Source organism: Solanum dulcamara, chromosome 10 (assembly GCF_947179165.1).
Source record: "Solanum dulcamara chromosome 10, daSolDulc1.2, whole genome shotgun sequence".
Classification (NCBI taxonomy): Eukaryota; Viridiplantae; Streptophyta; class Magnoliopsida; order Solanales; family Solanaceae; genus Solanum; species Solanum dulcamara.
The window spans coordinates 67171141-67183893 of record NC_077246.1 but is presented as its reverse complement, the minus strand read 5'-3'; the positions used below and the strand labels follow the sequence as shown (position 1 = coordinate 67183893).

General features: G+C 35.9%; 1 protein-coding gene across 1 annotated transcript; it reads left to right on the top strand.

Moving 5' to 3' along the window:
- Positions 1–259: 259 nt before the first annotated feature.
- On the top strand, positions 260–5055 carry LOC129871731 (putative late blight resistance protein homolog R1B-23). The gene is made up of 3 exons (XM_055946701.1): positions 260–779; positions 1940–4184; positions 4768–5055. The coding sequence occupies exons 1-2, from the start codon at positions 312–314 to the stop codon at positions 4151–4153; spliced, it is 2682 nt and encodes an 893-aa protein (XP_055802676.1). The 5' UTR covers positions 260–311; the 3' UTR covers positions 4154–4184; positions 4768–5055.
- Positions 5056–12753: the final 7698 nt, after the last annotated feature.

Genomic DNA, 12753 nt, shown 5'->3' with positions numbered 1-12753 from the left:
ACACCTATTTATTTTCAAGTTTTTCTACCAATATGAACTTAATTATTCAAATTTTAGATCCATTATTATATTTTTAGTATGGGCTGCACGTTAGCTGTCATTGGATTATTAAGTTGTTGATGTTGCTCATAGTCGTAAGTTTTTGGTGTATTAAGAATATTGAAAGACTTGTTTTATTTAATTCAGAATACATAAGAGTCAACTTAAGTTAATATATTCCACATCTAAACACATCTTTATATAACAACTATGGCAAACATAGAAATTGTATCTCTAATTACTATTCTTCTTCATCAGCTTAACTCTTAGAAATGGATCCGTTTTCAGCCGTTGCATTAACTACGGCAGTGACAGCGACCGTGAACCTTCTGGTGGAGAACTTGTCGCATCTTATAAGTTATAATTGGAAGCTGTATACAGGTTTACAGAAATCGTGCGAAGATTTGTTTGATGAAGTGAAACGTTTAAATGCGTTCCTAGTTGATAACGCGAATAAGAGAAGTAACAGTACTCAATGGGATGTATTAGTCGATAAAATTCGACGTACAGTATATAAAGCAGAGGATGTGGTTGATAAATTACTGATTCAGGGTAAGCTAGACCAAGAGAATAGTAGGGCTAAAAGATGGTTTCACAAAACTTACAAAAACAGGAATTTTACACAGGAAATCAATGAGATCCTTGAAGAGGTGAGGACAATCCTTGAAGAAAATCAAAATTTGTTTGAGGCCAGCCCAACGATTGATCATCAGCTGGAAAAAGTTGTCCAGGAGGAACAGGTTCGTTTATGAAATCTGCACAAAATTTCAATTTTAATGCGATTTGTCAACATGACACTTTAAAGATATTTCAATACCTTTATTTATTAACTATGATATGCTCCTTTGGTAAAACCATATAAGAGTGAGAAATATTAATAGTTTTCATAAATCATGTCCAAACGGGCCATAATAAATAGTCGTTCATCTGCTTTAATAGACTTCATTTGTTTGAACTTAATGAAGGTATTAATCTTAATCATTCAGATCTCAATCATTAAGTTTGTCTGTTTTCAAGATCTGAATTTTAATCATTCAGATCTTAATTTCAATAGGGTTTTAATTATGAAAAATTGATTTCCTACACGTTTAGGAATATTTAGATAACTCCCCAAAGGTTTTTAGGACAAAAATACCCTTAAAACAAATTAAAAGAAACGGCAAATGCAGTGAGGTCCACCTCCTCTCCGTATCACGGACTGGTCGTGGATGCCAAGTTGGAGCATCTCCGGTAATAATATTTTACTCCAAACTTCATTTGACAAACGGTTGGCGGTGTTGGTAAGAAAACTTGTAGACCTTTAATTTGATTAGTTATGAGTCACCTAACTCTTCATGTTCTAAGAGATATGGTCGTTTGAATGTGACCCTTACAAAATCTTATACAAATATTCAATGGATAAAGAAGCTTTCAACTTAACTTTGAGATAGATGTTCCTTATGACCTTAATTCATATTTAAAGCTATTCCCACAATAAAGAATTATTTTTAATACCTATGCAACATTAGAAATCATTGGGTTTGGGGTCTATTCACATTTGAAGAACAACTCGGATCATAGTTTGAAAATTCGCAGTGTTACAATAAATAATTTCCCCCAATGTAATTTTGTACAACAAAAATTGAGTTGGTTACCAGACAAATCCTAGTATCAGCATGCATAGTCCATAAGAAATACTTCTCTTATATTTGAAAACTATTTAGCTTTAAGGGTGTTTTTGGTACGAAGGTAAATAATGTTTTGTTGGAAAATAATTGAGTTTCTACTTATTTTTCTAGTGTTAGGTGTGTAAGCAATAAGATGTTGTCCCGAAAGAATTTATATGTAATTTCTTCTTCGGATACAATCAAGACTTTGTAAGTATATATAAGAAGTCCTAATAAGTTGATCCATCTTAAAGGGTTCTTCATTGGAAAATCACGATGTGGTGGGGTTTGACAAGGAAGCAGAGGATGTGATCAAGCGTCTGGTTGAAGGAGTAGAATGTCTAGATGTTATCCCGGTTGTAGGAATGCCGGGACTTGGTAAAACGACACTGGCAAGAAAAATCTATAATGATCCTATGATTTCACGCCAATTTTTCAGTTACATTTGGGTTTTCATAGGACAATCAACCTGTGCAAAAAGGGATATCCTTTTTTATATTCTGAAAAGGTTCACAAATCGCTTTGACGAATTCCAAAACAAAAATGAGGCAGACTTAGCTGAGGAAATACGTAATCGTGTGGCTAATGGAGGTAAATGTCTCATTGTCTTGGACGATGTGTGGGATTCAGAAATTGTAGATTTTGTCAAGACAATTTTCCCAAAAAACAACAAAGCCCACAGGATCATGATGACCACTCGACACAAAGATATTGCTAGATCTGTCAATGAAAATCCCCACAATCTGAAATTTTTAAATCCAGTCGAAAGTTTCCAGCTGCTAGAAAAGAGAGCTTTTGGCGTTAGCCGTTGTCCTTATTATTTAGTAGAACATGGAGAAGCCATTGTAGAAAGATGTAGTGGAGTACCACTTACAATCGTGGTAATTGCAGGAGCTTTAAGAGGTCGTACTAGCGAAATTGATTGGAAAGTAGTTAGGGAAAATGTTGGGAAGCACCTTATAGAAGAAGACAGACTTCAGAGATGTGTGAATGTTGTAGGACTGAGTTACAATCATTTGCCTCAAGAAAAAAAGGCTTGCTTCTTGTATTTTGGTGCCTTTCCTCAAGGATTCGATATCCCTGCTTGGAAATTGATTCGACTCTGGATTGCTGAGGGACTCATAATGTCCAAGTTGTCGGGCAATGAAATTGAGGAGATAGCAGAGTATTATCTGAATGACTTTGCCAACAGGAACTTAGTGATGGTGATGGCAAAGAGGTCTAATGGTAGAATAAAAACATGTCGTGTTCACGACATGTTACATGAGTTTTGTGTTAAAGAGGCTACTAGATTGACTCTTTTCAAACAAGTACGTCTCACATCCGATCAAGATATTGTTCCTTCTATACAAAACTCAATTACTTGTCGTCGTGTCTCTATTCAATCCTCTGTTCCTCAAAATTTTATCTCAAAAAAGACAGTTGAAGAACATGTTAGGTCTTTGTTATGTTTTTCATCAAAACAAAAACAAGTTGACCTTTCTAATATCGACGTCAAGCTCATCCCTAATGCATTTCCACTAATGAGAGTCTTAGACATTGAATCCATCAAGTTTAGTATTCCAAGGGACTTTTACCAGCTATTGCACTTGAGGTATATTGCTATCTCAGGTGAATTCAAGGAACTTCCTCAACTCTTTACTTCTTTCTGTAATGTACAAACTCTTCTGCTTAATACTTCCAAGCCAACCCTTGATGTAAAAGCTGACATATGGAACATGCCACGTTTGCGCCATCTGCGCACCAACAAACCTGCAAATTTGCCACCCCCTACTGCCTCCTCAACACAAGGTAGTAGTACATCTTCTTGTTTATTGCAAACTCTATCTCTGGTTACACCAGAAAGCTGCAAGGGAAATGTTCTTTCAAAGGCTGGTAATCTCAAAAAAATGAGTATTAAAGGTAATCTGACCCCTTTTCTTGAAACTAGCAAGAGTGAATTCTTCAGCAATTTTCAAGTGCTAAACCTCCTGGAAAATTTAACACTGCTAAATGATGATAAGAGTAATATATCTCTTCTCCTTCCGTCAGCATTCTCCGAATGTTTACTAAATTTGAAGAAGTTAACTCTATCAAAAACAAGGTTTGACTGGAACCAGGCACATAGATTGGGACAGGTGAAAAATCTCCAGGTCCTAAAATTGAAAGAAAATGCATTCACGGGGAACTCCTGGAAGGTGGAACCAGGAGGTTTCAAGAAACTTCAGGTCTTGTGTATTGAAACGGCAGATTTTGTATCATGGGAGGCATCAAACTGTCCCTTCCCAAGACTTAGGAGCCTTGTCCTGGTCTCCTGCCTTAATCTTAAGGCCCTGCCAATCGAGCTTGCCGATTTGGATTACCTTCAAGAGATGACGCTGGACAACACAAGAAAAGCAAACGAATCTGCAAGAGAAATAGAACGCTTGATAAAGAAGAAGCAAGCTGATTCAGAAAGCGGCAAATTCAAGCTCAATATTCCCTACTGAAGCTGATTCCACAAAGTGAAGTTGCAATAAGGTTAGTCCAATTCCCTCCATCTCATATCATTAATATCCATAGACATTTTTCAATAAGAGTGCATCTATCTCTATAGTCTCTATACGCGAGGCTAGAAGGTAGCAATGTGTTGTCTTGTTGTCCGTTCATATTAGTAGTCATAGTATTGCTCCCGTATTTTCTTATCCTTTGATTTTTGTTACTATATGTTGTTCCTTATACTTCGATTATCGTAATATTTGTTGTAGTTTTTGTTATGTTTGTTATCTGTTGTTTCTTGTACTTCCGTTACTTCTTTTCGTTGATCAGTTGGACTGTTTTATTTCGAGCCGAGAGTCTATCAAAAACAACTTCTCTACCTTTGAGGTAGTGGTAAGGTCTGCATACGCTTTACTCTCTCCAGACTCTACGACTACACTGGGTATGTTGCTGCATTGTGGGTTGTGCACTTTTCTGGAGCATTAAATTGAGCAACATTACTCTGCTATACTACTCATATAGAATTTAGGTTCCTTTATATCAAACATAGATTGTGTTCAATTATTTTCATGTTCGTCACATTCCTCTCCTATTTTTCTCATACTTATTTTCCTCCTTTTTGCAGGATAGTATCAAGGCATGATGATGCATTTGCAGTCTCAGTTCATCTGATTACTAGTTCCAATAAAGAAACTTGTTACCAGTCAAGTTGAAAATATTTCCCTGGGTGGTTCTGGAGATTTTTAAAAATTAATGTGTTTGAGTGTTTTCTTTAATGTAAACTGTTCCAAACAAGTTTTGCTTCGCCACATTCAGTACTGAGTAATTTGTTTTATTTGGAGTTCAGCTTTGGATATCTATGTATTGTTCAAAGACGTGTTATTTGATAATTATGAATCGTATTTGTAGTCTCTATGAGATTAGATTCTACTTCTTAATTGGAAGGTTTCGAAGCCAAATTTTGAATCAACACATGTCTCATTTGGCTTAAATCTGATGAAGAACAGTGACCAAATGTATTGTCCCAGACATCATTTTTCTAATTTGATCATCAATGGACGATTGCCCCTTTGTATGTTGTTGTTGTTGTTAGTCTAAAGTGAATAAGGCAACTATCACTATTGCTATGGACGGTTGGATGACACTATAGAACGGGGTGTATTACTCCTAAATGAGGTTTCACGTTTGAGCCCTACTGGATACAGAGTCGCCATTTTAGGGAATATTTTATTGGGTTCTTATGTAGTTTGATGATTGACAAAGTGAGATGAAACATGTAAGTCAAGCTGGTCTACAGGTACACTGTCTCAAGTAGCTAAATTTGGAGCAAGATCATAAAATGAATAAAGATAAGTATGCAAAAAACAAGGGATGGATAATGATTAATTCTGATTCAGGATATTACCATTCCTACTAGGAAGTGAGAAGATTTGAATTTGGACTTCATCACAGGTTTGATTCGCATGTGTCGACATTATGATTCTATATGGGTGGTTTTAGACCAAATGAGTAAGGCAACATATTCCTCCCAGTTAAGATTTTCCTATTCAACTGAGGATTATGCTAAACTTTACATTCAGGAATTGGTTCATTGCGTGGAGTTCCTTTGTCCATTATCTACGATAGGGGTACTCAGTTCACCTCTCAGTTTGGAAGATCGTTCCAGAAATGTCTCCAAACTCAGGTTAAGCAAAGCACAACTTTTCATGCACAGATAGATGGCTAGGCCGAACGAACTATTTAGATTTTGGAAGATATGTTGAGAGCTTATGTGATCTACTTTGAAGGTATTTGGGATGATCATTTGCATTTGATTGAGTTAGCCTATAATAACAGTTACCACTGTAGTATTCAGATAGCTCCATTTGAGGCGCTCTATGGTAGGAGGTGTAGGTCTCCCATATGATGGTGGGCGTGATGAGATTTGGTAAGAAAGGGAAGCTCAGTCCCCGTTATGTTGGTCCTTACCAGATTCTGAGGCGTTTTGGCAAAATGATCTATTGTAATGACCTGTTAGGTCATTTTGAAAACGAGTCCTCAATCTTTAATAAAATACCTTTCTGTAAATTTAAATTGGGAATATTTGTTTTTTTAATTATAATTAATTAGTTGATGGGTGATTTTAGATAATTAATTTAGTTGATGGGCTAAATTGATAATTTTTTAAGACCCTATTCTATTTTGCTCATATAAATTAAGTTAAGTTGGTGAATTTAACATTGATTTAAAATATAATTTGAAAAAAAACTGAGTAAGAAACCGATGGAAGCAGTCACAGAAGCAAAGCCCTAAGGGTCTTGTTGAGAAAATAGCTTCAGGTACCTAGGATATCTCTTCCCATAAAAAAAAATTTAGCAAGTAGTAGTGGTATATTAATGGGTGAAGTTTCATGATTAGGCAATCAATGTAGGTAATGATTGATAAAGTTGACATTCTTATAGGAAAATTATAAGTTTTGAGTCTTTCCTTTTCACTTCTTTGTTCTGTCCGTAAATTCCATACTCATTTTCAATTAAATATTATAATTACTTCCTCCTAATTCTATGCCACCCCAAATAAAGAATTGGAGAAATTTTGGGTTTATCCAAATTTATACAGGTTATTGGTTCTGAAATCTCTTTATTTTTCTCTCATAATTTTGAATGGGGTTAAAAATTGTTTAGGTGCTCCGAATTTATTTATCCATATTGAATATATGTATTGGTGTATTTAGAGAAATCGAGACTTAACCCTAGGTTTGAAATTTAGAAAATATAATATTTAATTTATTAATTGGCATCAAAATTTGGGAACTTTATTATAGATTTGTGTGAGTTTTGGGTCTAGGCTAGACATGGGTGTTGTTAGTTTCAAAATCTTATTATGGTTATTTATTTGATTAGATTATACTTATTTGGAGGCCCAATGAAAAGGAAAGACTCAAGTTCCGAAGTAATTGCTTGATTATTAGAGGCAAGTGAATTTCTAAACCTCAGTTTAAACTTGTAGATACTTGTATTTCCTTGTTATATGCATTGGGGAGTAATGAGAATTAGAATTGGTTATTGACTGTATGATTGGCCTTAAAAATGGAGATGAGGATTATAAAATGGCGATCTAATGACATGCATTAGTGGAATTGATGTGATGAGATTATGGATTTATTTTGGACATGTAAAATGACTATGTTGACATGAGATAGGAAAAATTATTATTTTTGTCATATTATTATCGTGAATCATATGAACATGAATTGATTGTATTAGTTCTGACATACTGTGCTGAGACTGAAAATGATATGAAACGAAGGAGTCGAGCCACACGCTCCATGGCAGGTATTATGAAACAAAGGGGTCGGATCACACGCTTTGTGGCAGGTATTATAAAATAAAGAGGTCGGGCCACACGCTCCGTGGCAAGATATGTATATTGAGGGGATGGGCCACACGCTCCGTGGTAGGTAACATGAACAGAAATGTCCCCCATGGATATTGGACTGTAATTTAGCGGATGTGTAACGATAGGACATACATGCATCATCTCATTGCATTGCATCGCGCTTTGTTGATATTTGTGAATTCGTGTTTATCACTTACTGCTCCGTATATGTTGAACTTGACTTGATATGATTCACTTGATGAGACTACTGATGAGTATTCGTGGACTATATTTTTATTAGTGTGTAGAGTGTAGAGTTGGGATGGTTTTATGCAGGTTGTATTTAAGGAGGTTTGGTTGTGATGACAGGAGTACTTGTATCTATTAAGCTTTGCTTAGTTTTAGTTATCCACTTGTTGAGTACCGTGTTGTTTGGTAATCACCCCTTACTTCTACACTTTTGTAGGTTGTGAGTTCGGACCTGCTTGATCTCCTAGTGTTTCCTACTACTTTCGAGGCTATCATCTCGAGTGTTGAGGTAGCTGTTACATCCATCTAGCGGATACCTCTTACTCTTTTAATATGTTTTAGTCCTTTTCTAGAAACAAAGACATTGTGACTGTATTTTTTTTAGTACTTCGTTAGTGGCTTGTACACATGACAACCAATTTTGGGAGTGTTTGAGTTTGTTTTACATGTTTTCGATTAAGTTAAATTTTGATTTATTTACTTTTCTTCCACATCTACTTTCCATTGGGTATTAGGCTGATTTGTCTCGGTGGGTTGAGATGAGTGTCATCACACCCCTGTTTGGGTCGTGACACCTATAAGTTAATTTTGCCTGCAAAGTTGGCATCCTTGCATCAAGTGTTTCATATGTCCTTATAAAGAAGTACATTGGTGATTAGACATGAGTTCTGCTTGTAGAGAGTGTTGGAGTGAAGGAAAGTCTCTTTTATGAAGAGGTTCCAGTTGAGATTCTTGACCGTCAGACTCGTAAGTTGAGGAATAAAGACGTTGCTTCAGTGAAATGGAGAAATCAGATAGTTGAGGGAGCTACTTGGGAAGCCAAAGCAGATATGATTGCCAAGTACCCTCATCTTTTTCCTTCTAGTTCAGTTTCAGCGTGAAGTAATAGTTCCTCCATAGTACCCTTTCAAATTCATATATGTCACGATCCAAAATAGGTCATGAGTTATTAGATATTGGGTAGCATTAAGTCATTTTAATTTGTTTTCCGTTAATATTACTGTGTTGGAACGTGATACCCGATTCAAAAATATACCATATCGTAAAGTGACACCCGATCTAAATATACTGTGTCGTCTCGTGACATCCGATTCAAATATAATTAATTTATTATTTTTTATTATTATATTCCACTTCATTAACAATATTTCATCAAGTCTTCTTTATTCAAGGCGCCATTTTTGATAGCGCAAGTTCAATATTATGGATTTCACGGTCTTGAGATTTCAAACCAATCACAACAACATACCAACCATCCAAATCATAATAATTAAATGCATAGTAAACTTCACACATTACTCAATGACTATTAATCACTATTAAGAGTCTATCTATGATATAGAATAAATCATAACCTACCTCAGCCGAAGAACCGAAGTAAAGCAAGCTAATCCACCATACATTTCCTTTCTTCAATGCCTCACATTTTCAATCTATCAAGTATACAATATCTATAAGCAAACGAGTCCTTAGACACTCATATTACTATATGTCTAGTCTAGACCCAAAATTCACTTAATTCTATAATTAATTTCTTAAATCTCATGTCTAGGGTTAAGTTTTAACTTCTACAATTAACATAATTCTAATGGTATTCATACAACACAATACCCTAATATTTAATTACATATCTCAATATAACAAAATATTGAAATATAATATAATAAATCGCAAGAGTTTTCTTAATCAAAACTACATATCCAATACTTTAATTACGGAAGCAAAATTCAGGACATGCTTCCTGCAAAGTCATTTTATACATAATATATATAACTTCGAATGATTACTTTTCAAGTGTCATTGTTATCATTATTCAATGATAGTCATTAGTTATGTTGTCCTCCACTAAATTACAATTACCATAACAGAACCTCATATCTAAGCCTTTTAATTATGTTGTCCTCTAATCTTATTCCTTCATCAATCTATAACTTTTTGAAACCCACATCTCTCCACACCAACATATAATACCACTTTATACGCCTACATCATATCCCAATTTCACAAATTCAGAGATTGTATAAGTTTTACCCAGAGCAGTTCTTCTTTCCCACGTCCGCCGCAATGCTGTGGGGTGTTAATCATATAAAACCCTTTTCTACTCTATTTCAATAATTATAGGATAAGTGGTAGAGGGTGTTAAATAAAATACCACTTTAGCCCATTAATTAAATTAGCTATTTAAATTTACCCCTCAACTAAATAACCATGGTTATTGAATAGTCAAAAATACCCGTTAAAAATTTACGAGATGAGTCTTTTGTGAAATAAAAAGTTCTAGTTCTCAAAATGACCTAATGGATCGTTACAACAGATACCAATTTATCCACCGTTCATCCTCTAACTGTCAAAAAAAGAGCGAGGTAGAAAATGGTACTTGACTCGACGAACAAATGTGAATATCTTCCACGCATATCTGATTCAATCTCCCAAGTGGACTCCTCAACAGGATGATTCCTCCACTGGACCTTCACAGACGCAATCTCTCATGATCTCAACTTGTGGACCTCTCTATCAAGAATAGCGACATGCTCCTCCTCATAAGACAAATTCTCATCAAGCAATACCGAATCCCAGTGAATAATAGTTTCTGTCACAATGATATCTCTTTAGTATAGACACATGAAACACTAGGTGTATCCCAGACAAACCTGGAGGTAAAACCAACTCATAAGCCACCTCTCCAACACACTTAAGAACTTCAAACGACCCAATATACCTTGGATTGAGCTTACCTCACTTACCGAATCTCACCACACCCTTCATGGGTGAAACCTTCAACAACACTTGCTCTCCCTCCATAAACTCCATATCCCTGACCTTTCGGTCTGCATACTCCTTCTACATTCTCTAAGCTGCTAGAAGCTTCTCCTTAATGAATTTTACCTTCTCTAATGATTCCTTCAAAAGAGTAGTTCCCCAAGGCCTCACCTCAAATGCATCAACCCAACCAATAGGATACCTACATCTCCTCACATACAATACCTCAAACGGAGCTATATTAATACTCTAGTGATAATTATTATTGTACGAAAACTCTGCCAAGGGTAGGAACTAATCCCAATGACCACCAAAATCTATCACGCATGCACGAAGCATAGCCGCCATCACTTGAATTGTCCTCTCAAACTGCCCATCGATCTAAGGGTGAAATGCAGTACTAAGATCCAATCTAGTACCTAACTCAGCATGCAAGGTCCTTCAAAAGTTAGAAGTAAATTGTGTACCTCTATCTGATTATGATAGAAATCTGAACTCTATGTAATCAAACAATCTCACAGATATAGAGTTTGGCTAACTTTTCTACATCATAATTCACCTTAAGTGGAATAAAGTGAGCAGACTTAGTTAACCTATCAACAATTACCCATATCGAATCAAACTTACCCAATGTCTTTGGAATACCAACCACAAAATCCATTGCTATCCTTTCTCACTTCCATTCAGGAATGGGCATTCTTTGAAGAGTCCTTCCAGGTCTTTGGTGCTCATATTTTACCTGCTAACAATTTGGACAATAGGCAACAAAATTAACAATGACATGCTTCATTCTACTCCACCAATAATGTTATCTCAGATCGCGATACATCTTGGTTACACCAGGATGTATAGAGTACCTCGAACTGTAAGCCTCTGCAAGAATAGTCTGAATTAAATTATCAATATGGGGAACACATACCCGCCCCTTAATCCTCAAGACGCCTTCCTCATCGATCACAGCCTCTTTGGCCTCTGCCTGCAAGACCATATCATGAATCTGGCTCAGCTTCTTATCATCAAACTGCTTTCATTTAATCTTGTCAAGGAAAGAAGATCCCCACAGAGGCCAAGAATCCTCCTTTCTCAGTTACTTCCAGCCTCATAAAGTCATTAGCCAGAGTTTGAACCTCTCTAGCCAATGAACGTCTAAAAACCTACAAATAAGCTAAACTTCTCATGCTCCATGCTTTTTCTGCTCAAGGCATTGGCCACTATATTAGCTTTTTTCGGGTGATAAAGAATAGTGATATCATAGTCCTTTAGCAATTCCATCAATTTTCTCTGCCTCAAATTCAAGTCTCTCTGAGTGAACATATATTGTAAACTGCGATGATCTGTATACACTTCACACTTTATTCCATATAAATAATGTCTCCACTACATCAATGTGAATACAACCACAGCCAACTATAAATCGTGAGTGGGGTAACTACGTTCATGCACCTTCAATTGCCTTGAAGCATAAGCAATTACATTTTTCTCCTGTATTAGAACTGTACCTAAACCAGAATATGATGCATCACAATAAACAATGAAATTCTTACCTTCTACTAGCAAGACAAGAATTGGTGCAGTAGTCAATAAAGTCTTGAGTTTCAGAAAAATCTCTTCACACTCATCCGATACATAAATGGAACTTTCTGCTTGGTCAGATTGGTCAACTGGGAAGCAATTGAAGCAAATCCATTGACAAACCGGCAGTAATAGCTAGTCAAATCAATAAAGCTCCTTACTCTAAGACATTAGTAGGTCTTGCCCAACTCTTCACTGTTTCAATCTTCTAGAGATCCACCATTACTCCATCCTTAGAAACTACGTGCCCTAAGAAAGACACAAAATCAAGTCAGAACTCACACTTGGAGAATTTGGCATATAGCCTTTTCTACCTTAACAATCCAGAACAATCCTTAGATACTCTTCATGTTCTTTTCTGCTTTTTGAGTAGATCAATATATCATCAATAAAAATAATAACAAAAAGATCCAAATATGGCTTAAAAATTCCATTCATCAGACTCATGAAAGCAGCAGGTAAATTTGTAGGCCCAAAAGTCATTACCAAGAATTCATAGTGCCCATATCTAGTTCGAAAAGCAGTCTTCGATACACCTATTGCCCATATTTTCAGCTGGTGGTAGCCGGACCTCAAATCAATTTTTGATAAAATAAAAGCACCATGCAATTGATCGAATAAGTCGTCAATATGAGGAAGGGGATACCTATTTTTAATAGTCACCTTGTTCAGC

Bases quoted from the DNA above. Each gene is read 5' to 3' on its own strand.
- LOC129871731 (XM_055946701.1), top strand. From the start codon at position 312: ATGGATCCGTTTTCAGCCGTTGCATTAACTACGGCAGTGACAGCGACC. The intron at 780-1,939 runs GTTCGTTTATGA...TCCATCTTAAAG, and splicing joins AAGTTGTCCAGGAGGAACAG to GGTTCTTCATTGGAAAATCA.